Source organism: Galeopterus variegatus, unplaced genomic scaffold (assembly GCF_000696425.1).
Source record: "Galeopterus variegatus unplaced genomic scaffold, G_variegatus-3.0.2 Scaffold5067, whole genome shotgun sequence".
Lineage (NCBI taxonomy): Eukaryota > Metazoa > Chordata > Mammalia > Dermoptera > Cynocephalidae > Galeopterus > Galeopterus variegatus.
The window spans coordinates 49,971-77,467 of record NW_007731178.1 but is presented as its reverse complement, the minus strand read 5'-3'; the positions used below and the strand labels follow the sequence as shown (position 1 = coordinate 77,467).

General features: G+C 38.4%; 1 protein-coding gene across 1 annotated transcript in view; it reads left to right on the top strand.

Moving 5' to 3' along the window:
- Positions 1–27,497, top strand: part of LOC103604279 (traf2 and NCK-interacting protein kinase-like) — a 112,314-nt gene that overhangs the window by 60,779 nt on the left and 24,038 nt on the right. Inside the window, exons 4-6 of the mRNA XM_008588847.1 lie at positions 15,638–15,748; positions 21,576–21,666; positions 22,488–22,618. Coding sequence (XP_008587069.1) covers positions 15,638–15,748; positions 21,576–21,666; positions 22,488–22,618 — 333 coding nt within the window. The remainder of the gene's footprint in view (positions 1–15,637; positions 15,749–21,575; positions 21,667–22,487; positions 22,619–27,497) is intronic.

Here is a 27,497-nt window from a genome sequence, read left to right as displayed (position 1 = left end):
AAAGAATTCTTAGCTGGCAGTTTTTTTCTTTTAGTATTTTGACTATATCATTCCACTTTCTTCTGGCCTGTAGGGTTTCGGTTGAGAAGTCTGCTGTTAGTCTGATGGGGGCTCCCCCATAGATGACTTGACACTTTTCTCTCACTGCTTTTAGAATTCTCTCTTTGTCTTTGAGCTTTGCCAATTTAACTGTAATGTGTCTTGGGGAGGATCTTTTTGGATTGAATCTGTTTGGGAACCTGAATCTGAAGCTTCCTGGTTCTGAAGTTCTGTATCTCTCCCTACACTTGGGAAGCTTCTGTTACTATTTCCTTAAATAGGTTTTCAATACCTTTTCTTTTATCCTCCCCTTCTGGAATACCCATATTTCAGATGTTAGAGCGCTTGAGGTTGTCTGCTATCTCCCTTAGATGTTCCTCATTATTTTTAATTCTTTTTTCCTTTTTTTTTTGTCTGCCTGTGTTATTTTGAAAAGGCCATCTTCGAGATCTGAAATTCTTTCTTCTGCTTGCTCTACCCTGCTGCTTAAGCTCTCTGTTGTTTTTTATTTCATTGAGTGAATCTTTCATTTCTAGGAGTTCTGCTACAGTCTTTTTTTAAGGTATTAATCTCTTTGTAGATTTCCTCCTTCATATTCTGGATATGTTTTCTTGTTTCATTGTGTTCTATAATTGAGTCTTCCTTTTTTCTTCAAGTTTTCTTAATATCATTGCTCTGAATTCTTTTTCAGACATTTCAAGGATTCCCTGTCCCATGAAGTCTGAAATTTGAGTATTACTGTATTCCTTCAGTGGTGTCATACCTTCTTGTTTATTTGTAGTTGTATTACTTTTTCATTGACATTTGGTCATTTGGTAGAGGGTTTACTTCTTTTGTTACACTGAGGTTGGCTATGAGGATCAAGATTTCTTCCTCTATTTGCAGGCTTTACTGGTGATTCTTATTCTGTCAGGGTAGTTGAGTTAAGTGTGCCTAAATAAATATTTAGGTAACTACATAAAGATGTATGTAGAAGTTAACCAATAGGGAATCACTTAAGCAACACTACGCAGACAATTAAAATGATGTAGATTTATATTTATAAATGGATCAATGTTAACAATTGTAGTGGGACTTTTTAAAGCCTTTTTTAGAGGTTTTAATTAGATACCAGTTAGGCATCCATAATCCAAAAATCTGTCATGTTGGCATGCAAAATTTTTCAGATTTTATAGCATTTTAGATTTTCAGATTGGGATGCTCAGCCTATACAGTACGTTTTCATTTTTGTGGAAGGAAGGAAGGGAAAGAAAGAGGAAGTGTGTATATATATATATATATAAATATGCACACACACACACATACTTGTGTTGACATGGTGAGGATGTCTGGAATAGTGTACACAAATGGTGTTGAAAATATTTATTTCCAGGTTGTAATTTCGGTACTTTAATTTTTAAACATGTCTGGCTTTCATGTCTGCTTTACCCCTAGTCTCTCTCTAAGTCAAGCACCTGAACCATTCCCGAGGCTCCTCCGTTCTCACAGCTTCTTATTGGGCTGACTTCACTCTTCATAGACAGTCGGCTCGCTGAGGCTGAGTCTTTTGCCTCCCAGTGTCCTCCTCAGTACCTGGAAGGTGTCGGCCAAGACGAGGCTGACACATTTGTCGATTTGTGAATGCAGATGAAATTCATGGTACAAACCTGGGTGCTATGGGTACTTTTGAGGTTTCGGTTTCCCTGAGGCCTGCAGATTCAACAGGCTGCAGTGAATGGCATGAGTTGGAATGTCTTTGTGTTCCCAAAGGACTTCTACAGAATCTAGCATTTTAGCCATGGCCCAGTATTGGCACAAGCTGCCGCAGCTGACGAGTAGAGAACGACAGCATTTTTTACCCCAGCTCAATGCCAGCCCCTGGAAGTCCCCCTCATGCTCCCTCTCAATCACTGCCACCCCATGGGAAACCACTATCCTGACTTTTTCCCCCAATGTTACTGTGGTATAATTGACAAATAAAAATAGTAAACTGTTGGCGAGCGTGTGGAGAAAAGGGGACTCTTGTACACTGTTAGTGTGAACATAAATCAGTATAGCCATTATGGAAAATACTGTGGAGGCTCCTCAAAAAATGAGCAATAGAGCTACCTTATGAGCCAACCATCCCACGACCAGGTATATATCCAAAGGAAATGAAATCAGCGTGTCGAAGAGATACCTGCACTCAAGTTGTTGGTTGAGAGAAGGAGGGGGTTGGTCAAGCAAGGCTTGACTTGTTTTCACCTCTTACCTAATCCCGAGGTTTTGTACACTGGAAGGAAAATTAGTTGTCTTTCATTTTGCTGGGTCCCAGTGAAGTTAGTTGACTTTCCCAGAGCCTCAAAGCTCATTAGTGGATGATGTAGGACCAAAATGTGGGCTTTCTAAAACTTTAATTTGGTCTGAGGTTCTGTGAAAGGCACTGGAAGTTTTTGTAAAAGATGATCAAAATCTTCAGTCCATTTTCAGATTAACACTTGGAGAAAGCAGCAAGCCTGTTTGCATCTGCACAGTGTTAACAGGAAGTTTTTGGACTCTGGAAATGAGTCACCACCTACCATTCTCACCCTGGTCAATTGCTCTTCCCATGGAGATGGCTGTGGTTGCTGGGAACCAGGAGCCTGCATGTGTCTGTGTTCATTTATTCACTCACCATTCATTCATCCATCAAGTATATACCAAGCACTCACCAGGTACAAGGCACTCTTCTAAGTACTCAGGATCCACAAGTGAACAAAACTGATTAAAGTCCCTACTTTCACATAGCTGAAATCCTTGCTGCCGACCACAAACAAACATAGTAAATAAGAAAATTACTGAGGATGCTGGTAGTTGGTAAGTGCCTGGTAGAGCAGGGAAAGGTTAATGGGGAATGCAGGCAAGGGTTGCAGTGTGCTATGGACTGAATGTTTGTGTCCCTCCAAAATTTATATGTTAAAATCCTAACCCCCAGTGTGATGGTATTAGGAGGTGGGGCTTTGGGAGGTGACCAGGTGATGAGGGCAGAGGATCCATGAATGGGATTAGTGTCCTTATAAAAGGTATCCAGGGAGCTCTTTCACTCTCTCTTTGAGGTCAGTAGTCTGCAGCCCAGAAAAGGGCCCTCACCAGAACCTGACAGTGCTGGCATCCTGATCTCAGACTTCCAGCCTCCAGAACTGTGAGAAATAAGTTTCTGTTGCATGTAAGCCAACCAGTCTATGGTACTTTGTATAGCAGCCCAAACAGACAAAGACGCATTAGTAAGTACTGTATAGTGGTCAGAGTAAGCCCCATTGTAGATATCTTGAGAAAGCGCATTTTGGACCTGCTATTTTCCAAGAATAGCAGTGAGGCCACTGTGCCTGGGACAGAATGAGTGGAAGGGAGAGACATGGAAGGTGACACTGGGGCAGATTTTGCAGGACCTTACAGACCAATAGAAGGACCTCAGCTTTTACTCTGTGTGAGGTGGGAGAGAGATTGGGGGACTTTGAGGGTGGGGTGATGGCATCTGACCCATGTATTGAAGAGGTCACTTTGGTTGCTGGGTTGAGAATAGACCAGACGGGGGCCAGAGTAGAAGCAGGGAGATTAGTTAGGAGACTGTTTTAGTAAGGGACTTTTCTTCTGAACTTGGTAAAGGGGAATGTGCAAGTCGTGAGACTTCCAAACTGGATGGCATGGGGAGGGATCCTGCCTTCTCCTTCTGTTTTCTCCATCTGTGCTCAAATGCAATTAAATTCAGGTGGCAAAATGTGGCAGCTACAGGCCCCACAGTCCACTCGGTTTGGAAGACGGAGGGCCTAGCACTTGCCAGACTCGTGTTCATGCAGAGGGCTGTTCTGACCGTCCCCACTAGCAGTTGTTCAGTAGCTGCTATGTTACTGAGGATGAAGATAAAAGCCATGAAAGGCCTCATGAGGGTGAACACGTAATTTCTTTTTTGAGTTGTGCTTTTTCTATGTGATGACAAACTGAGGAGGAATTTGGAAAAGTAAAGGCAGTACAGAAATGTCAGAGAATCATTAAGGGATTGCAATATGGTGGGAACTTGGTTATAGAATATAGTAGTGTATACTTATTTCAAGGCCTCTAACTCACTAAATTTGGGTTATTCTGTATTAACAAGAACAGTGGCAGGTTATATTTATCACCTGCTTATCACATGCCAAGTATTGTGTTTGCTTACATTGTCGTATTATTCCACTAAATCTTTACAGCCACTCTACAAATTAAATTAGGCTCAGAGAAGTTAAATTTGCCCAAAGTATCACAGCTAGTCAGTGATGAAGGCCATGTGCCAGCTAACCTGAAGCTGTCTGATGCCAGAATCAAGCCCTTAAACCTTACACTCTTCTCTTTTTGGTTGTGAAAAATAGTTCTGATATCAAAGGTTGGTGTTCTAAATAGGATTGAAGCTTTGTATTTAAATAAATTTATTTTGCCTTCACCTTTAATCTTCATTCATCAATTCTCCAATATTCAAAGAGTGTAAGACCAGTTAGCTACTAAGAAGACTGCTGTGAAGTCTAAGAAATACATTTTGAAAAGTGCATTAAACCTTTTGGGAATGTTTTATCAAATACTTGCAAAAGTCTAAGATAGTTGACTCTTCCGACTAATGGCATTTTGTTAGGATTACATTTACATAAAAATATTATTACGGATTATATAGAGACATAGCCTATAGCAACCAAGAGCAGCACTTTCTAATATTTATTCTCTGTATTCAGACTACATTCAATATTTCCCAGATATTTCTTTTGCTGTGGCTGGAGGACAGAGATTTGCACATACCCCTCCAGCCAATATATGTGCCGTTTCAGGTGTCTGATTGAATTATAATCTGTTTGAATTCTATCAGTCTTGTTGTAGAGATAAACTCTTGTTTAGTATCAGATCTTTGTGGAAATACAACTTCTTCTGATAATGGCTAAGTAATTCTCCTGTATCAACTGCTCAGGGCCTGATCCGGAAATCAAAAAAGGGAGTTCTTTCAATAAAGATTCCGATCTCTCGGAAGGAGGGCGAGCTGCGACACACAATGTCTCTTTCTGCTGCATCTCAGTGGTGAGAGGTGCTCCATTCGCTGCCTGCCATTCAAACACTGGGAATGCTAAGTGCTGTCCATTAAAGGGACTAATTTCTCTAGAAACAGAGCGTGAAATCACACGTATTTTGCTGCTCCTTTTGGTACCACCATAACAATCACAGGACTAGAATGTGTTGTAAAAGGAAATAAATTTCTTGTTAGCTTCTGAAATGTAGGGTGGTCAATAAGCCATTTATTAGATCGTAACACTGTAGACTTGCAGAGCTAAGAGTTAAAAAGTTATACTGGATGTACTTTAGGGACAAACAGTCTAGCAGTTGGCTGCAACATTGCCTGGGGGTCCAGGGACTTGGAGTTTAGCCTTGGCAGAGGCAGTGTCTCTGGCATTTGATTTCCACCTTATAAAATGATAACGTTGGACTAAGGGCTTGAGTTTGCAAATTGGTACCCCGGAGACTAAAGGCTGGCTGGGTACATATGTTTAGTTTGGTTCTCATAAGGTGGTGCTGTTTTAATTATGTCTGCATTAGAACAATTGAGCAGTTTCACATAAAAGTTTGGATCCCTTAAAAAGTTTTGAAAAGTCAAATGATCTAGAAATATTGGGCCTGAAATCCCAAACAGAAATATGTTAGAGCAGTATAGCAGCTGTTCGGAGGGCATGTGCCACTCTGCTTTGCAGCTGAGGCCCCTCATTCCCTGTTGTTGTCCACGTGTGCTCCAATGCGTGCACTTACACCACGTGCCCAGCCTCTGTGTAAGACCATCTCAGAATGAGATACTGAGATGAACTAAGACGTGAACTCCTTCTGCTTCCAATGAGAGATCCTTTCTAGAATCCACATTGTTGTTGGCCACGATCTCCAAACCTAAGTCTGCTGTATTCTGGATTTACATTGCTGTAGCATCTTGGCTTGGCAAAAATCCTGCCCACTTCATTTTCGGTTAAGATTTAAATGTAAAGTGCTACAGATAACACCATTAAAAATTTAACCACCCGTAGCTGAGTCTTCTGAGCAGTTCATTAAAATTTCTCTTTTCTTTGTTCTGTGTGTCAGAAATAAGGCTTTCTTTTTTTGTTTTATTCAGTGTTTGTCATATTTGTTAAGTAAAGAACTCTTCAGATATACAGGCTAGGCACTTGTCTGGAGAAGTGATTCAATGTCGTTATTTGTGAGTAGAAGTTTTTAAAAGGTTGAATTTGGTAAATGTAGGAGTGCCTACAATTTTAAGAGGAATAATTGTAAAATTTCATAGTTTTTGATCTACTCCATTGTATGACCTATAGAGACAGATTTTAAATTACTTAGATCTCCAACCTAAATGTCTATCAATGCATGATTGGGTAAGGAAACTGTGGTATGTATACACCATGGAATACTACTCTGCCATAAAAAAGAATGAAATTCTCCCATTTGCAACAACATGGATGAGCCTAGAGAAACTTATGTTGAGTGAAATAAGCAAAGCACAGAGGGTTAAATATTGCATGTGCTCACTCATAAGTGGGAGCTAAGAGAGAAAGAAGGAAGGAAAGAAAGACCACAGTGGTGTGTTGGATTTGCAGAGGGAGAGAACAGACCTAGGGATACAAAGTGGAGTAGGGGGAAAGGGGGAGGGGGAGGGAGGTTGGGGATAATTGGGTGGGGGACACAGGGTACAAAGGCAATTAGTGGTAATGGGCATGCTGCCAGTATGAATCTGGCGCTCACATCTTGGGCACGAGGAGTAACAATCAGCTCTGTATCTCATTAATATTCATAACCAATATAAATAAATAAATTACTTGGATCTAAAGAGATACTTAATTTAACACTTTGTAGCTGGTCCTGAGTTCAGCTTTAATAGAGCCATTTTTATGAGTTAATGGGTGGCTTTTTTTAACAAGAATGTGAAAGAATGTTTCTTCTTTTATCCCAAAGAATTTCTTTTCTTTTTTTCTTTTTTAAAAGGTGACCGGTAATGAGATCTTAACCCTTGACCTGGTGTTGTCAGCACCAGGCTCTCCCAAGTGAGCAAACCAGCCATCCCTAATAGGGATCCGAACCCTTAGCCTTGGTGTTATCAGCACCGCACTCTCCCAAGTGAGCCAAATCCCAAAGAATTTCATTTGAACTGTGTTTAAACTGATTTTCACCTTGGCAAAAGGAATACTTTATGTATGCCCGTAGTTATTTTGCTAATGGTTCATGAAACCCTTCTGCCCTTTTTGTAGATTAATTTTGAGCCAGTCTATGTTCCTATTTACGTTGTGCTTCTCAAAATCCTCAACTACCAGCATACTGAGTCCTAAATCCTCTATGGCCAGTATTTTTTCTTCCTATTTTTAATCTGTCTGAAAATTTGCCTCCCCTATCCTCACCTCAAATTCTTCTATTTGGGTGTAATATTCTGGGATGCAGAGTGTCTGTGATTGGGTCCGTGGATGAAGTGGACATGTGATGAGTTACTCTTACAAAGAAGAATTCTGCAAAAGATCTTTCAATGAATACTGTGAAATTTGAGTCCAGACACCAAATAGAAGATGCAGCTAACTTCTCTAGGGTTTCCTTGAATGCTGTCACACTGACTCTGAGGTGTCTGTCTCCTTAGACATAGGAAGCTATTGAACATTTCTAGTGGGCCTGTCTTCTGGGCAGCCTTCTCCTTGCTAGAAAGACCGGTTGGCTCAGGATATTCAAACTGCCGTCATCGTTCTCAAGATAGAAAGTTTTTCATTATTCAGAAACTATTGACAAAGTTGGGGACACTTCACATCCTTGGGGCTCATCTTTTCTTTTATCTTTGGAAAACTTAGAATTTATAGTTCAAGCATTCTCTTTTCAAGTCTAAAAATAAAATTCAGAAGCAAAAAGAGGTTTGGTTTTTGTTTTTCCTAATATGTGCTAGTTTAAAAATTAATGCAAAAGGCCATTTCAGTTGCCTTTTCAAATTTGAAATTCCCAGCAGTTTTACTTTACTTCTATCCGTTGATTGAAATGATGAATGTATTTGTCTATATGCCAACCAGTTTTGGTATTTTTGTGTTTTGTATTTCTATACACACATATTTTATATTGTGAAACTTAAACTACCTTTGACAAATGAAGCAGGCTTCTGTAACAGAGTTACAGAGGTAACTGAGTTTGGATTTTGTTTACACCTTCATAAATCTTACAGATGAGATCTGTGGCTATTCCCAGCCACACATGATAAAAATAACCTGTGCCTCATTGCTGTTTCTGGACCTTCAAGGGCAATAGGGTGAGCCTTTGCAGAGTCGTGAATTCTTGGAAGATTAGCTTTCCTCTCCTTTTCTTAGGGTGCCCCTTCAACTGCTTGGTGCAAACTCCTCTCTCATTTTAGGAAGACCTTCATCTTTCTGTTCTGTCCTCTTGCTTGTCCCTCCTGCCACCTCTCCTTTTACTGTAAAAGAAGAGATCTGTTAGTAGTCGCTTATTCTTGTGGATGACTGATAACATTGGGGAGGAATGAGTTCCTATCAGGGTATTCTGGGCTAGTGCTTGCAGTTTTACAATACCATCTATTGGGAAAATAGAATAATTTAATCAGGCCTCCTCACCTTAGGCCTGGTTGGGGGTGGTGCAGTGCATTCTTTGTAAGCAAGTTGTGTGTGGGGGGGTGGAGTTAGTGCACCTGCATATGCTGCAACCTGACTGGCATTGACTGCCACTCCTGCATGGCCATGCTCTCCAACCTAAGGCTTGCAAGGACCTGTTTGCCAGTTACCTAGCTCATAGACCTGCATGTGAGGGGTCTGGTGATCCAGCCTAGCATGTGAGGCGTCTGGGGACCCAGTCTGGACAATGGGCTTGAGGCATCTGTGAGCTCCAGACCCAGCCCTAGCTCTACAATTGGCCCAGTTGGCAGGATTACGGGCAGGTAAAAGAGCCTGACATCATCTTAAAGGCTTTGTGTCTTGTCACAGAAACTTAAAACCAATTAACTAGCAAGTGAGTGAATACATCAGGGACCCCAGAAATCATCCAAGCCTCTTAGACTGCCTCTGAGAATAAACCTTTTAAAATTCTTTCAGAGGTTGTTGGGATTGGAAAGGGAAGATTAGAAGTGTCTGCATTTGCTGATTCCTTTCTGAAAGACCCTCCTTCCCTGCGGGGAGGTGAGCTCAGGGTTTTGACTTGTTGCTTTTGAGATCAGCTAAGTCTGAAGACCCTTTCTTTAAATATTGCCCTGGAGAGAGGGGAAGCATAGGAGGGCATAGGTACCCCCACCCCTCAACCTCTAAAAGAAAACGTCGCCTTTTAAAATTCTTTCAGGGGTTGTTGGGATTGGAAAGGGAAGATTAGAAGTGTCTGCATTTGCTGATTCCTTTCTGAAAGACCCTCCTTCCCTGCGGGGAGGTGAGCTCAGGGTTTTGACTTGTTGCTTTTGAGATCAGCTAAGTCTGAAGACCCTTTCTTTAAATATTGCCCTGGAGAGAAGGGAAGCACAGGAGGGCATAGGTACCCCCACCCCCCAACCTCTAAAAGAAAACGTCACAGTTGTCAGAAATACAAGACGACTGACAAAAATATGTGTAACAATCAGCCATGCAAATTGTGAAATATGTCAGAACTCTTTGTTTTTCTATTTAAATAGAAATAGCTACCCATGCCCAAGTAATCCCAGCAACTCCTTTCCCTAGTGATTTGTTGTGCTATTGTGAAATATGTCAGAACTCTTTGTTTTTCTATTTAAATAGAAATAGCTACCCATGCCCAAATAATCCCAGCAACTCCTTTCCCTAGTGATTTGTTGTGCTGCACCGTGCTCTTTTTTTAATGCCTCCTCCAGGCCAGGTCTAGTCTCTATTGTGCCTTAGTGCATTTCTGTCCGCAACTTCAACTTAACCTTCACACATGTTTTATCTCAGTTACTGAGGCAGTTATTTAGGTGGTATTGAGTGAGAATTTCAAATGTAAGATTCCTTTTAACTCCTTATCACCACCACCTTCCAAACAAAGACCTGTGGTCCCGGAATGCAGCACTGTGTCTTCTTGCTGTATGATACAAACCTGAAAAAAGACATGTGTCCTTGTTGCTATTTCATTAACAGAGGTTTTAGAAACACATACCTGGTACCCTTTACAAGCATCTTTCAGCCCTATCTCTTCACCATCCAAGTGAAGTGGACCTTAAGTAGCTGTCGTTGCTATCTTCCGAGTCATAAACTCTTCCTCATTGCTTTTTCATAAATGCTATCAGACTAAAGAATGGAAAAGTAACACATATATTTTGAGATTTCTGGCTGCTAAGAGCTTTACATCCATAGACAATTAATGCGCACATCAAACTGATAAGGCTAATGCTCTTATTTTATATTGTATAATAGTGGTGGTGGTCGGGAGAGGGATGTTGCTGAGCCCAGGGTGGTTTGGGAACATGCCCAAGGTCACATAGCTCGTAATTGAGAGAACAACGTGCTTTTAACCTTGCTCTAGTTGCTTAATGAATGTATTCTATGGAGAAGGCTGCAGACCATAACTAAGCTCCATTTCCAAATAAATAAATATAAGGGAATTGAGGGGAAAGAGAATTAATGAAGCAACAGTTGTAAATCACTTAGCCCAATGCCTGGCACATGGTAAATTTTCAGCAAATGTTAGCAAGTATTATTGCCCCAGTATAAACTCTTTGAGAACTTTCTTTCGGGGAGAATACTAATGATCCATTATGTCTTACTTGTGAGATGTAAATTTATTGACTTATCGCTGCTGTGCTTGGCATGTTGAGCCCTGTTTCTGTTTATTAATGTGATGAGGTTACATATGGGGAGTGAGAGTCCCCACCATGCGGTAGCATTAATTATCAGTGTTTCTGTGTGGCTGCAGGAACCGATTGCTAGCAAGTGCTGGTTTCTTCTTTCTTTTTCTTTTTTAAAAAAATCCCATTATATAATTTAACAATCATTTTGTTCCATAGTGAGATGAAAAGAATTTAGCAGCCTTCAGCTGGAGCTGAATGGAAAAGCAAATTATAGAAATCACTGACATTAGTGCCTGGCTAGAGTAGGATTGTTTCCTACTGAATATTTGAAAGTATTTTGTCCAATCTAATTTTGAAAGACTGGAGTCACTGGGCTTCTCCTGCTTTCCTTAGAAAGTGTAATTACCTGGCCTGATAGAGCTCAGTGGTAGGACATTTTCTCCAGCTGATACTGGAGCAGTGGATGTATTTGTAGGAGGTCTGGTCACTGTGTTTTTCAAAACGGGATTTGGAGAAGGGGCACAACCATTTTTTGTTCACTTGAGAAAATATTCTTTTCCTTCTATCCAAGGATGTTTCTTTGGTGTATCCTGTTGCTGTTGAACCAGGGTTTACTAAATAATGGGATTTTCTTTAACTTTGCACAAGCATTATGGAGAATCCCCCAAATACACAGAATTAGACAGAACAGCCTAATGAACACCCATGTGCCCAAAACTAGCTCCAGCAGCCTTCAACCAGTGGCCAATTCCACCCCATCCACATGCCCATCTACCTCCCCCTTCTGTTATTATTTTGAAACAAATCTTGCTTATAATATTTTCTTTATTTAATTCTGGTAAAATACACATAACATAAAATTTACCTAAATTTTAATCATTTTAAAATGTGTAATTCAGTGGCATTAAGTATATTCACAATGTTGTGCAGCCATCACCACTGTCTAGTTCCAGAATTTTTTCATCACCCCAAAAGGAAACTCTGTACCCATTAAGCAGTCACTCCCATTCCCCCTTTACTAGTCCATTTCTGTTGCTTATAACAAAATACATGGAAGTCAGTGATTTATAAGAAAACAAAACTTATTGCTTATGGTTTCAGAGGCTAAGAAGTCCAAAGTCCAGGGAACACATCCGGTGAAAGATTTTTTTGGTGGTGACTTCAGAGACGGCAGAGTGTCACATTGGAAATATGGTGGAGCAAAGAGAGACTAACCTCTCATGATCTCTTCTTTTAAAGCCCTTAGAACTATTCCCCTGACCACCATTATTAATCCACTCACTACTGCATGGTTCTACAATGTAATCACCTCGTCAAGGCTCCGCCTTTCAATGACCATAATAGGACTTCCCACCCTCTTAATAGTCACAGTGGGGATTAAGTTTTGGAGACACATTCAACCCAAAGCACTCCCCCACCCCACCTCCAGTCCCTGGAGATCACTAATCTGCTTTCTATCTCTATGGATTTACCTATTTTGGATATTTCACCTAAATGGAATCATATAATATATGGCCCTTTTTGTCTGGCTTCTTCCACTTAGCATAATGTTTTCACAGTTCATCTGTGTTGTATCACGCTTGTCATTCCTTTCCGTGGCTGAGTAATATTCCATGTTATGGATATCCCACATTTTGTACATCTGTTCATCTGTTGATGGATGTTTTGGTTATTTCCACCTTTTGTCTATTGTGAATAGTGCTGCTTTGAGCGTTCATATACAAGTTTTTGTTTGAGCACTTGTTTTTAATTTTGGGGAGTATATATCTAGAAGTGGAATTGCTGAGTCACATGTCAATTCTATGGTTTTATTGAGTAATTTACCAACTGTTTGTGACAGTGACTGCACCATTTTACATTTTCATCAGCAGTGTATGAGGGTTCCGGTACCTCTACATCCTTGCCAATACTTGTGATTTTCTGTCTATCTTTTCTTTTTGGTAAATTATAGTCACCTTAGTGGGTGTAAGGTGGCACCTCATTGTGTGTTGCTTTTCATTTTCCTAATGACTAATGACATTGAACATCTTTTCATGTAATTGTTAGCCATCTGTATATCTTCTTTGGAGAAATATCTATTCAAGTCCTTTGCCCATTTTTAAATTGAGCTGCTTGTCTTTTGTTGAGTTATAAGAATTCTTTATATATTCTGGATACTAGACCCTTATCAGATATATGACTTGCAAATATTTTTCCCTTTCTGTGGGTGGTTTTTTCACTGTTAATGCACTTTGCACAAAAGTTTGTAATTTTGATTGAAATCTAATTTATCTGTTTTTTTCTTTTGTTGTTTTTCTTTTGATGTCATATCTGAAAAACCATTCCTAAGTCTAAGGTCGTGGAGATTTATTCTGTTTTCTCCTATGAGTTTTATACTTTTACTCTTATATTTAAACCTTATCAGATATATGACTTGCAAATATTTTTCCCTTTCTGTGGGTGGTTTTTTCACTGTTATGCACTTTGCACAAAAGTTTGTAATTTTGATTGAAATCTAATTTATCTGTTTTTTTCTTTTGTTATTTTTCTTTTGATGTCATATCTGAAAAACCATTCCTAAGTCTAAGGTCGTGGAGATTTATTCTGTTTTCTCCTATGAGTTTTATAGTTTTACTCTTATATTTAAGTCTTTGATCCATTTTTTAGTTAATTTTCTGTGTATGGTGTGAGGTAAAGGTTTAACATCACTTTTTGCATGTAGATACCCACTTGTCCAAGTACTATTTGTGGAAGAGACTGTCATATAATTTTATCCATAAGTATTTCAGCATGTTTCTCTAAAAGATGAGTGCTTTTTAAAAATATAACCACCATACTATTATCACACTTAAATAATATTAACCATATTTCCTTAGGATCATCAAATATTTAAGTCTGTATTAAAAGTTGTAGTTGTCTCAAATTTTTAATAGTTCTTTTTAAAAAATCAGTGTCCACATAAGGTACATTCACTGCAATTTGTTGGTATATATCTTTTTAAATATCTTTAAATCTATAGGTTTCCCTTCCGTCTTTTTCCCCATGCAATTTATTTGTTGAAGAAACTATTTGTCCATACTAGTTTCCTAGTCTATGTTTTACTGACTGTATGTAGTATGTTCTTCAGTCCTTTAAATTTCCTGTAAATTGGTGGTTGGAGCCGGAGGCTTGATCAGATTCAGGTTTTTGTTTTTTGTTTTTGGAAAGACTACTTCATAGGTGGTGCTTGTTCTTTTCTCAAGAGGCAAATCATATTTATTCCTTATTTGTTTTTGTTTATGTTAGCAACCATTGACGATCACTGCCTATGTCCTTTAGTTTATTAGGGTCATTCTAATTCTATCAAGTCTTTTTCATTTATCTGATGAAATACCTACTTTTCATGAGGAGAAGCTTTCCCTCTTTTATTATGTAATTACCCAGTGGTAAAATCTGTATAAGAAAGACAGGATAAACTTTTGATTCTTTCCCTTTATTTACCAGTTCTCAAAATAAGAAATTGTTTCCTTATTTTCTTCTAACAGTGCCAGTTTATTCCTTTTGGGGATGGCTTTATTAAGGCATTTCATTAATTTAATGTGTTTCTGATAATGCTAAAATTATCCCATCTTTGGCCATGGGGAGTCTTTTCAGGTTGACTCCTAAGTGCTTTTTGATGTGATTTTGTGGTCTTTGACAACTTCCTGGCTATTACATATGGTAGTTTTCCAGCTCTTATCTGGTGGGAATGTAGTCTATTGTGGCAACTTCCCAAATTCCCCCACAAAAGCTTCTTGTAGGCCTCAAAACTAACACTGGCTCTTTGGAGAAGATGGGAGGGTTTCCCCAGCTTTTGTGGAATCATAAAAAGACAAGTCAGAAAAGCATTGGAAACTCATTCTTGAAACTCATTTTATGAGTTTTTATTGAGTTTCTGTAAGGTGTACAGAGAAAAAGAAAACATAATTTCTGCTTGAATATTTTGCAGGCTGTGGGGATATCTTTTTGGACCTGGTGACACAGTGTTGATGTCAGAAATGCACATTTGAACAAAGCCAAAACATCAATGTGATTATTATAGCTCCATTTTAGTTCTGTCTCTAGTTATCAAGTCAGGGATTATCAATACCTAATAAGGTGACTTTTGTTAAAGACGTTTTTGAAGAAGAAAGGGTAGAAAGGGATGTGTTTATCTAAGCCGAGAAAATGAATGTAAAAGCACATAGATTGCTTTTCTTCTTCTAGTCTCTATTTGCCCGTTAAGTAAGGGCGATGTCTATTTTCTGCCTGTTTTAAAAAGTTGCTGAGTACTGTAATGAGTTTATATTTATAGAGCGCTTGGAGCTTTTTGGATGAAAGGTACTAAATTAGAGTTTATTGTTTATTGAATTTATTTGATGTGTCCAACCTCATGGGAACATTTGCTGAAGTTAATTAAAAGCATAGTCCCCACTCTGACAGCTTACAGTGCTGCCTACAAACCAATAACGTAAATAGTGTGCACTTCTATTGTCCTTCCTTGGGACTGCCTAGAGAACCATAGGTATTTCTGACAGGGGAGTGATCTGCTTTTATAGCAAAGATGAGTTTGGCTGCTAGGTAAAAACACAGAAATACTCTTGACTTTGAGCCACCTACCAGCCTCTATTTTAAAAATATACTTGGAATATGGAGATTTTCCTCAATTTCCAACCATAACTTACAGTAAAAATTTTTTAAGTAATCTTTTCTTTCTATCACTTTGGGAGTAAATTAAGATTTAAAAATGTATGTTTTATATATTGCTTTTTATGATCACTTTTTCTTTGTCGGAATGACATTCCAAAGCACCCAATTGGAATACTTTATGCCTTCTTAACCTGACCCAGTGGAAGCTGTGAAATGTAATGATAGTAATGGTTTGTTTGCTTCCTTTGCCAGTTGGTGATGGAGTTTTGTGGCGCTGGCTCTGTCACTGACCTGATCAAGAACACGAAAGGTAATACGTTGAAAGAGGAGTGGATTGCATACATCTGCAGGGAGATCTTACGGGTAGGTGACAAGTGGGGACGGGTCAACCTCCCAACATGTGCAGGCAACACAGGATATCTTGGAAGGTGTTACATTTTGTTCTAACCTTCTGGTGAATTTCATAAACAGCAGAAATCTCTTTAAAGGTTTATTCTAAGAGTGACGGTGGCAGTGGTAGTTTGGTGCGGAGGTCTACTCTTATGGAAGTAAGAGCCATTCTGGAAAAGCCACGTGCACTTTCATTGGAGGGTTGACATTGGGGTGATTTCCCTTAACAAGCAATTTTCTCTGGTGCTTCCAATTAGAAATCTGATTTTAAATTATAAAGATAGTGTCTCGTTTAGGAAATAGATTGTTTTAACAGATATTTTGATAGCTCATTTGAGTTATGCATTTGTGAAAGTTTATAACTAATTTATTATAACAAATGTTGTAATTTCTTCCCACCGCATAAAGTCTATAAGGATTGTATGACTTTAGTCATTTCTGTACGCACAACCTAGTTTAAAAGATTTTACCTTTTTTAAAAAACAGATATTTGATACTTAGTCATTTAAATCAATCAAAATAGCCAGACAAGACTGTTCCTGTGTGTCCAGTTTTGCCCACAATCCCACGATCAGGCAGTCTAGCCAACAGTGTCATATTCGTGGAGCTCAGTTAAGGGAGAAGAAAATGATTGGGTGTATTTTAGTTCATTCGAACTGGTTTAATCATCTCTTGTTACTAATATGAAGACCATTATATGCCCAGCGAACGTTCTCACTAGTCTGTTCAGCAATCAGTATTTAGGTGTAAGCTCTGCCTTCTTAATTTAGGGGAACAGAGGTTAGAACTGTTTTTCATGATGTGTCCAAGATCTGCTTTTGAGAGAAAGATATGTGCTATGGATGGATGGATGAATGAATGGAAGTTAAGAAAGAAGGCAGGCAGGCATAAGATGATGTCTCTTCACTAAATGCGAACCAGATGTAGGCAAAAGAAAAGTAGAAAATGAAATTTAAAAATAACATTGACAGGGCCGGCCCGGTGGCGCACTGCTACAGTGCGCCGCTTGGGAGTGCGGAGGCGCTCCCGCCGAGGGTTCGGATCCCACATACAGACCGGTTCCCGCTCACTGGCTGAGCGAGGGGTGGGCGCAGCACCGAGGGTTGCGATCCCGTTGCCGGTCCCGGTCCGGTACGGGCGCGACACTGAGGGTTGCGATCTGTTGCCGGTCACGAAAAAAGACAAAAAAAAGGAAAAAAGAAAAAAAAAATAATAATAACATTGACAGCATAAAAATCAATTACTTATGAATTTGCAGAAAGATGTGAATGACTTCTCTGAAAACTACAAAATATTTTGTACTGAGAGCAGTTAAAGACCTTAATAAAAGGGATTATATACCATTTCATGGATTAGAATACTCAATATTGTGAAGATGTTATTTCTCCCCTGTTTGATCCAGGGTTTCATTGAACTCCCAATCAAAATCCCTATAGGTATATTTGTGGACATTGAAAAGCTAATTTTAAAAAAATTATATGAAAATGCAAAGGGCCAAGAACAGCCAAGGCAATTTTAGAGAAGAAGAACAAAGCCAGAGGATTTATGCTACCAGTTATCAGGATTTGTTACAAGTCTACTAGAAAATTAAGACAGAATGGTGTTGTCATGAGTTTAGACAATGGACAAGGGAACAGAATTGAGAATCTAGGAAGAGATCCACCTTGTATGGGCATTTAATTTATGACAAAGGAAATGCTGCTGTGCATGGAGAAAAGGTCCTCCTGACAGTAATAGCGCTTGGTCAATTGCATATCCATAAAAAACACAAACCTGACTCCTACATTATTATACTGTATTCAAAAATTGATTCCAGCTGGATAAGAGATATAAATGGGAAAGGTATATATAAACATTAAAGTCTTAAGAGAAAACATAAGATAATACCACTATGTCTTGGAGAAGGCAATAAAGATTTTTTAAGCAGAACTCAAAACAAAATTTAAGAAGAGAAACAAGGAGGCCTGGCTGCTGATCTCCTTCACATTTGACATTTATCTCCAAGTCTTCATGTACCGTCATGTAAACTTAATTTTAATTTCTGACTTAAAGCTTGGCTCAATCAGGGAGAACATGATGGATTATTTAGTCATCCAGACCACAGAGTGGGTGCCAAGAATTTATCAGGTCTCCGGGGTGGTTGCGCCCAACAGGGCTTTCTGCACTGCTGGGGAACCCTGCAGGGGATCAGTCATTTGATCTCCAGCGTTCTAAAAGTATCAGGGATGTTTCACACCAGAGGCATCTCTCAATACCTTGCATTAAAATGTGTGAAAATAGTGGTTTTCTTCCTTCTCCGGTACATTCTCCCACATGATGCCAACATTTGAGATGAGGTTACCCACTGGAAGAGACATTTTTACCACCCAAAGGTCCTGGTCACAAGTAGTTTAGAGATGACCCTCCATGCATCGTGTGATCTCACGAAATACAACTTTTGGCTCACTTATAAGCTCTGGTGTCTGCTTCCAACCACTTCAGTGGTGAAGGAGGGATGGGGATCTTCAGTTCCTCTCTTAAAGATTTATGGGTGGTTATATGCTGTGAGAAACATACATTTAAATCTGCTTGATGCCTATCTTGAGCCAAACTGACTAGATAAGAAAGGTCATTTTTAAGACCAAACCCAGTGCCTCACACTGTCGTGTAACATGGTATATGTTTACCAATATTACTAAATGTACATATGGATATTTTTGGACATCCATACTGTCATGCTAAATATTTTCAACAAGGGAGGTCAGATATTTTGTTTTGTTTCTTTTTGTGTCAGCCTCATCATTCATACCATGATTTTGTTGTGGTGGTGAAAAATTAAAAGAACAGAAAATCATAAATAATAAAATGGCAACACTTGGGTACCCAATACCTTGAATTAACAAGTGTTAGCATAACATAATTTGTTTCTAGACTTCAATTTTAGATTCTTTTGGCTTATGTTTTATCCAAAAAAATATGGTCTACCTTAGAGTAAGCTGTAGCTTATAGAACTCACGTCATAAAGAAGCTAAAATCAGTGTAATTCATGGAGAAATGAAACGCAGTCAGGTTTGGATATTACTGAATCATTATCTCACATAATGAGCACAAAGTCACAAATATCATAAAGCATTTAAAATGACAGTGATAAATGTCAACAAAGGAAATAGAAATTGTTTTCCTTTTAATGTGAGCCACATTGTCTAAAGCCCATGGGAGATTTGTTGGCGGGTCTGAGAAATATTTTATTGTGCTTAATAAAAATTGTATAACAGAAGGTAGCTTTTAACTTCTAAATTTAATTTTTAAATTCAGATATTGCAAAATAANTTTCATTGAACTCCCAATCAAAATCCCTATAGGTATATTTGTGGACATTGAAAAGCTAATTTTAAAAAAATTATATGAAAATGCAAAGGGCCAAGAACAGCCAAGGCAATTTTAGAGAAGAAGAACAAAGCCAGAGGATTTATGCTACCAGTTATCAGGATTTGTTACAAGTCTACTAGAAAATTAAGACAGAATGGTGTTGTCATGAGTTTAGACAATGGACAAGGGAACAGAATTGAGAATCTAGGAAGAGATCCACCTTGTATGGGCATTTAATTTATGACAAAGGAAATGCTGCTGTGCATGGAGAAAAGGTCCTCCTGACAGTAATAGCGCTTGGTCAATTGCATATCCATAAAAAACACAAACCTGACTCCTACATTATTATACTGTATTCAAAAATTGATTCCAGCTGGATAAGAGATATAAATGGGAAAGGTATATATAAACATTAAAGTCTTAAGAGAAAACATAAGATAATACCACTATGTCTTGGAGAAGGCAATAAAGATTTTTTAAGCAGAACTCAAAACAAAATTTAAGAAGAGAAACAAGGAGGCCTGGCTGCTGATCTCCTTCACATTTGACATTTATCTCCAAGTCTTCATGTACCGTCATGTAAACTTAATTTTAATTTCTGACTTAAAGCTTGGCTCAATCAGGGAGAACATGATGGATTATTTAGTCATCCAGACCACAGAGTGGGTGCCAAGAATTTATCAGGTCTCCGGGGTGGTTGCGCCCAACAGGGCTTTCTGCACTGCTGGGGAACCCTGCAGGGGATCAGTCATTTGATCTCCAGCGTTCTAAAAGTATCAGGGATGTTTCACACCAGAGGCATCTCTCAATACCTTGCATTAAAATGTGTGAAAATAGTGGTTTTCTTCCTTCTCCGGTACATTCTCCCACATGATGCCAACATTTGAGATGAGGTTACCCACTGGAAGAGACATTTTTACCACCCAAAGGTCCTGGTCACAAGTAGTTTAGAGATGACCCTCCATGCATCGTGTGATCTCACGAAATACAACTTTTGGCTCACTTATAAGCTCTGGTGTCTGCTTCCAACCACTTCAGTGGTGAAGGAGGGATGGGGATCTTCAGTTCCTCTCTTAAAGATTTATGGGTGGTTATATGCTGTGAGAAACATACATTTAAATCTGCTTGATGCCTATCTTGAGCCAAACTGACTAGATAAGAAAGGTCATTTTTAAGACCAAACCCAGTGCCTCACACTGTCGTGTAACATGGTATATGTTTACCAATATTACTAAATGTACATATGGATATTTTTGGACATCCATACTGTCATGCTAAATATTTTCAACAAGGGAGGTCAGATATTTTGTTTTGTTTCTTTTTGTGTCAGCCTCATCATTCATACCATGATTTTGTTGTGGTGGTGAAAAATTAAAAGAACAGAAAATCATAAATAATAAAATGGCAACACTTGGGTACCCAATACCTTGAATTAACAAGTGTTAGCATAACATAATTTGTTTCTAGACTTCAATTTTAGATTCTTTTGGCTTATGTTTTATCCATACCATGATTTTGTTGTGGTGGTGAAAAATTAAAAGAACAGAAAATCATAAATAATAAAATGACAACACTTGGGTACCCAATACCTTGAATTAACAAGTGTTAGCATAACATGATTTGTTTCTAGACTTCAATTTTAGATTCTTTTGGCTTATGTTTTATCCAAAAAATATGGTCTACCTTAGAGTAAGCTGTAGCTTATAGAACTCACGTCATAAAGAAGCTAAAATCAGTGTAATTCATGGAGAAATGAAACGCAGTCAGGTTTGGATATTACTGAATCATTATCTCACATAATGAGCACAAAGTCACAAATATCATAAAGCATTTAAAATGACAGTGATAAATGTCAACAAAGGAAATAGAAATTGTTTTCCTTTTAATGTGAGCCACATTGTCTAAAGCCCATGGGAGATTTGTTGGCGGGTCTGAGAAATATTTTATTGTGCTTAATAAAAATTGTATAACAGAAGGTAGCTTTTAACTTCTAAATTTAATTTTTAAATTCAGATATTGCAAAATAAAAGGGGGGATTCAGTTAAATCAGGTTAGTTCTCTGTACAGAGACTCTGTAGATGTTTCTTTTACAAACTAGCAGATACAAAGAGTGCTCACTTTTCACAGTACTGTGTTAACTGAAATGTGGGCATGCTGGAACCGCACAATGATGTGAGTGGTTCCGTGGTATCTCAGATCAGATCTGATGTGCAAGCATTGCATTTAACACAGCACCAGGCATTGCAAGGACTGCCTGTACCTTTCAGTTTATATTGATCAATTGCCTACAATTTAGAATAGCACTAAGAGCACATGAGAGATGTGAATGTAATTCTGGAAGTATCTCTGGGTGAGTTTAATTATTATTATTATTATTTTGATCATTCAAAATAGTTTATTTGCATCTTGGCTTATGCTCCTACTAACTCTTCTCAACTCTCTATCACTCCAGGGGCTGAGTCACCTGCACCAGCATAAAGTGATTCATCGAGATATTAAAGGGCAAAATGTCTTGCTGACTGAAAACGCAGAAGTTAAACTAGGTAAAAACAGAATCCGGTGAGCCTAGGAATTGCAGAAATTGATTGGTTTATTTCAACAGCCTTTTTAAAAAAATTAATGTAATTTTGTCCCTGTGGATTTGCATTTTGAGTAATGAATTATATACAGTATGGTGAACAGAGCAGTGTGCTTAATCCATGTGTAGAAATAATTGAGATTTTTTTTCAGTAAAGATTAGAAGTGACAGACCTTGAAATGGTTGCCTATATCTTAAAGTTTGTTTATGTTGTTGCTACTGTAACAGAACACTGAGGACCTAATTTTTTTTCATTGAAAATATCCATTTAGACATAATTAGAATAATCAATTCCTGCTATATTCCCATATGTTTAAGTTATGGTTACATTGATTTCATTGTTACCCTGGGAACCTTTGCAAAATGGAAGCTCAATATTCTGCTTTAGGTACATACTAATTACCGCCCTTCCATCTGCCAGAGTTATCAGCGGGGGAATCCTTTTCTTTGGCATATCTGTATGAGGTACCTAGAGTAGTCAAATTCATAAAGACAGAAAGTAGAATTGTAATGATTGGGGTCTGGGGGAAAATAGGGAATGGAGAGTTATTTAATGGGTACAGAGTTCCAGTTGGGGAAGGTGAGAACGTTCTGGAGATGGATAGTGGTGATGATTATACAACAATGTGAATGCACTTAATGCCACAGAAGTGTACATTCTTAAATGGTTAAAATGGTAAGTTGTATATTATGTATATTTTACCACAGTAAGAAAATACACATTTATTTTGTCACCATATAAAACCTATGATCATACACTTAATTCATTTGTCTTTTTTTAAATAGTGGACTTTGGTGTCAGTGCCCAGCTTGATCGAACAGTGGGCAGGAGGAATACTTTCATTGGGACTCCCTACTGGATGGCACCAGAAGTTATTGCCTGTGACGAAAACCCAGATGCAACATATGATTTCAAGGTATGACTTCACTGTGTTACAAAACCGTGCCTACCAACTCATTCTGAATCTTGCAGTAGGAGAATTCTCATGTGCCTGTGGATTTATGATTTATGTGATCCAAAGGGAAAACTGAAAAACATTATTTGAATTAAAATTATAAAACATACAAGTGAGAATCTTTTTAATGAATTCACCCATCATATCTGATTGCCTATCTGTGGAAAAAATGTTTGAACCATTTTCTACATTCTTTTGAATTTACTCTTGCTTCTTATTATTGAAAAATAGATTAATTTCCATTTTGATTATAGTTTAGATTTTTCTCAAAGTATATATTTTGATAGCTTTTTATGTTCAAAGAAACAAAATATGAATTTGTTGTCTTGGGTCATCTTTTTCTAATTAAGAATAATCAGACATCCTCTTTTCTACATTTCACAAAGTGTAATTATTTGGGGTTTCTTTTCCATGAGAGAGAATCAAATGGGATGTTGGTAACTATGGTGTTTCTAAGGAGAGGCACAGTGTTTCAAAGAAATTTGATTTGTGGCTTGTTACTTTGTATTGTGAACTAGAAATTTGCTAATAAATTCAAAGCAGTGTTCAAGTAGACTTATTCATGAAGCTCTCCTCTTTTCTATTCTGCTAACCAGTAATCAAGCATAATTTTGGGTTACTACCCCATCAATAGTGGCAGTGTCAGGTGACACTGCTTTTTCATGAATTGTGGCTAAAATCAAGACAGTAAAATTGGGGACAATGAGATATTGGAACTGTGGGTTTTCATACTGTGCACTAGGTAGAGAGACACCCTGTGGTCTTTGTGCAGATCACAGGGCAGCCTTGGGCAGGACTGGATAATCAAGACAGTAAAATTGGGGACAATGAGATATTGGAACTGTGGGTTTTCATACTGTGCACTTGGTAGAGAGACACCCTGTGGTCTTTGTGCAGATCACAGGGCAGCCTTGGGCAGGACTGGATGCTACCTGAGCTGATTTCAGAAGTACATGGACTTTTCACCAAGGACTTTAGTAATCCTCTCTAAATACCCTCATCTTGCAGATGATGAAACTGAGCCTTGAGGTCTTTGCAAGTGTACAACCAGTTAGTGAGCTTCTCAGAGTTGGGACATGAACCCAGGTCTTCCTACCCTCTGCTCAGAGCTCTTTCCAATATATTACCAACTCTATATAAATCTCCAATTTACCAACTGAAGAGTATAATTGAAGAATTCCTCTTTTAAAGAACATTTTAAGTTCTCTACATGTGGGATTATTATTGAAATCAGGTCACAAAGATGCAAACATTGCAGTGTCTTCAGGACCCAGTGTCTCAGGGCTTTGACACAATTATTTGCCTCTTTGGAGAGATGCACACTTGAAAGTCTGAAAACATAACAATCTCCTGTAAATTTCCTCCTTCTTTCAAAGTCAGTCACTGTAATAATTTGACAACAATCTGTCTGAAAACAGCTGCCAAGTTAAAAATTAATCTCCTGCCAAAATAAATGTCATTTATTTAAACTGCTAATACTAACCACATTTAAATAATTTCATTTTCAGATCCCTTTAGAGGAGCCACTACAAAATATATGTCCTGGGCCAGTTATGTGTGTCATAATCAGCAATAAGCAATTCTTCAAACTATAGTTATACTTAACAAGTGCTAACCAGTCTACGTGTGGGCCACAGATATTTTATACTACTTTATAATACACCATGGAGAATCAGAGTGTTTTAGACTATTACCCTCAGCTTAACCTTTTATGTATTGTGACTGACTGAGTTGTATATGGGACTTTTGTTCTGTGACATAAAGCAGATTCCTGTGACTGAATTATTTTCAGTAGAATAACTAGAAGAGGACTTCCTTCTGGCCAACCCAAAGCTTGGAATTAAACAGATATCTCGGTCCTCTTCCCTCAGGTCATGGCTAAGAATATAGTTTGGGATCAGAGTAAAATCAGTGAGACAATGCATAACTCTAGATGTGGGCAAAGCTTGGTGTATGAGTTTTTCTTTGTCATTTATTAAAAAGTAATCTCGATGGACAGAACAGGTTCAATCGTATCAGTCATTTAGACCTTAATGTGAATTAGTTTATCAATTCTGATGGGTAGGTGTACAAGAGCAGGAAAAAGTCAAGGCAAGAATATAAGCTTCACTGGCCATTTGTCATGGATAAAAGAAAGAGCATGAGAAAAGGGTGAATAAGGAAGACCAGGAAGAAAGGAAGGTTTGCGGGTTCTTCGAAGATTTATTTCCACTACTTAACAGTTTTACTGTGAACCTTGGAAGGTGCTAATCTTTTAATAATCTTTCTCTGTTTTTTTGGGCACCATATCTCATCCTTTTTCTTTTTGTTCAATATTCTTAGGAATGTGGTCTGTCACCAGGGGACAAGTTGACAATAGGATCTGTCCAAATCCAGCTTTCAAAAACCATTTATTCATTCACTCCATCTTCATTGAATACCCACTGTGTGTAAGGAATTAGCCAAGCTGTGTCTGTATATGCAGTTTCTTCCTAGAGAGTTCATTTGAGACCCCATCAAAGGATTTGGTAGTGTCTTTGGTCATACATTTGGCCCAGCAGCGTACCCCAGCCCCAGAAGCTGATGTCAACCTGCTGGGCTCTCATGTGCCATAGATACTTTCAGCTGAGAGGACATGTGTAGAATAAAAGATGACTTGAAGTCCACTGGACTTTGTTAGATTCCCTCCCACAAAAGCCCTTTCTTTAAAATACAGAAGTGAAGAGTACAGTCTGGTTTTGTTATTTGATTTATTATTTTTTGATTTTTTTATTATTTGATTTGTCTAAGATGTCTTTAAAGACCCCTGTAAGTTTTGCTTTTTTTTTTATAAACTAGAGTAATTCCATATTACAAGGTGCTCTGTAGGAAAGTAGTCTGAAGAGCTCATGCTTTTAATTGAAGTCTGCTTTCGTGTGATATCTACTGGCCACAGTTAAGTAACTCGCTGAAAATAGACCCTCTCCTAAGGTGGAGCACCAGAATCTCATTTGCTTGGTGTGTCGGCTTTTCCCCAGAGGCCCTTCCTTTTTGTTTTCAGAAATTCTGTCAAAACACTTCAAGTAAAAGGAAAGGTTTCATTTCCCTGATAAGTATGTGGGGCAATAATAAAGACTTTCCCATTTAATAATAAGCACTCAAAAGATTTGAAATTAATAAAACTGTTCAAAATTCCTAGGCTGTTTAAATTGCTATTTTTTAAACTTACATTGAATTTCATTTCAGTCGGATGGGATCTGCCAAGCATTTTTTAGTCCTATATATTTATTGCTTTAACAGAACAATAAAATTCTAAATTTCCAAAAAAAAATTTCTCTGTAGTCAAATGTCCATCAACAGGGAACAAGTTGAATAAAGACTAGGGAATCTGTTCAGTGGAATACTACGCAGCCATTTAAACAATAAAGTAGTGTGTGTGTTGGATTTGGACAGATCCTAAGATACATTAAGTATATACATAGGTACAAAAAGCAACTTACTGTACAGTACACATTATATAGTCTAACTCCCACACCCATACCCCGTGGGTCCCCTATTTACGATGGCTGGACTTAAACGTTTTTCAAGTTTACAATGGTACCCAGACAACCATTCTGTTTTTCACTTTTGATACAGTGTTCAGTAAATTTCATGAGATATTCAATACTTTATCATAAAACAGGCTTTGTGTTAGATGGTTTTGCTCAACTACAGGCTAATGTATGTATTGTGAGGACATTTAAGATAGGCTTGGCTAAGCTAGGATGTTTGTTTGGTAGATTAGATGTATTAAATGCATTTTCAACTTATAATATCTTCAACTTACAATGGATTTATCAGGATGTAACCTCATCAAAAGTCAAGGAGCATCTGTGAACACATGCACATACACACGCGTACACACCCTCAAGAAATTTGGAAAGGAACTGGGAAAACTTAACAGTGTTTACCTCTGAATAGGGCATATGGGTAGAGAGCTTAAAATTTTTGTTTTCTATGTCTTTCTGTCCTGTTATAGTGTATCTTGTCATAAACAGGCCTTGCTCTTACATTAAGCTAGCAAAGTAAGAGAACTACATGGTCTATTCCCTCACCAACCCCCACCCACCCCACCCACCAGGTTCCTATCCTCAGGCCTGATATGTGCTTGTGTGTATTATTCACCTAAACTCTGTTTCTGATACTTCTCACACAGGTGCTGCAGATTATTTGCAGACATAGGTGTCTCCTCCAGAGTTTGGGTGAATATTGTGCTCTGACTCATTCTTCTGTGTCACAGACGATTGGCATTATTGGGGCAGGGTGGAAATAACTCCTCTAAGTAAGAGGTCCAGCTGAGACAAAGTGAGCAGCCTGACTAGTGGGAGAGTCACCGCGATGCAGGGTGTCACCCGCAAGGACAATATTCAAATTGCAGTGTGGTGCATTTACATTCTCAGACAAGTCCTGGCCTCTGTCTACTGAGATTCAAACAAAGGTTCTTCCTCATTCAGTCCGAGGGAAGATGATACAGACCCCGTGTTAGTGTCACCAGCAGGAAACTGAAGCTTCTATTAAACATACTTCTGTGGCCGCATGCTCACATCCAGCTATATAGGATTTCTTACATCGTGCATAGCCACTACCTCCTCCAGGCAACCTGCTGATCCCTAGTGGAAGAGAATAAGCTATTCTAGTATTTTCCCTTTGGTCAGGTAACAAATGTAGATGGACAAGGGACTAAAGATTTCTGTCCTCCATTTGTTTTATGCATGAAATGGGAGTAATAATAATTACCTCTGCTTGAACACCCTCAGTGATCCTGAACTCACGTCAGGTAACAAATGTAGATGGACAAGGGACTAAAGATTTCTGTCCTCCATTTGTTTTATGCGTGAAATGG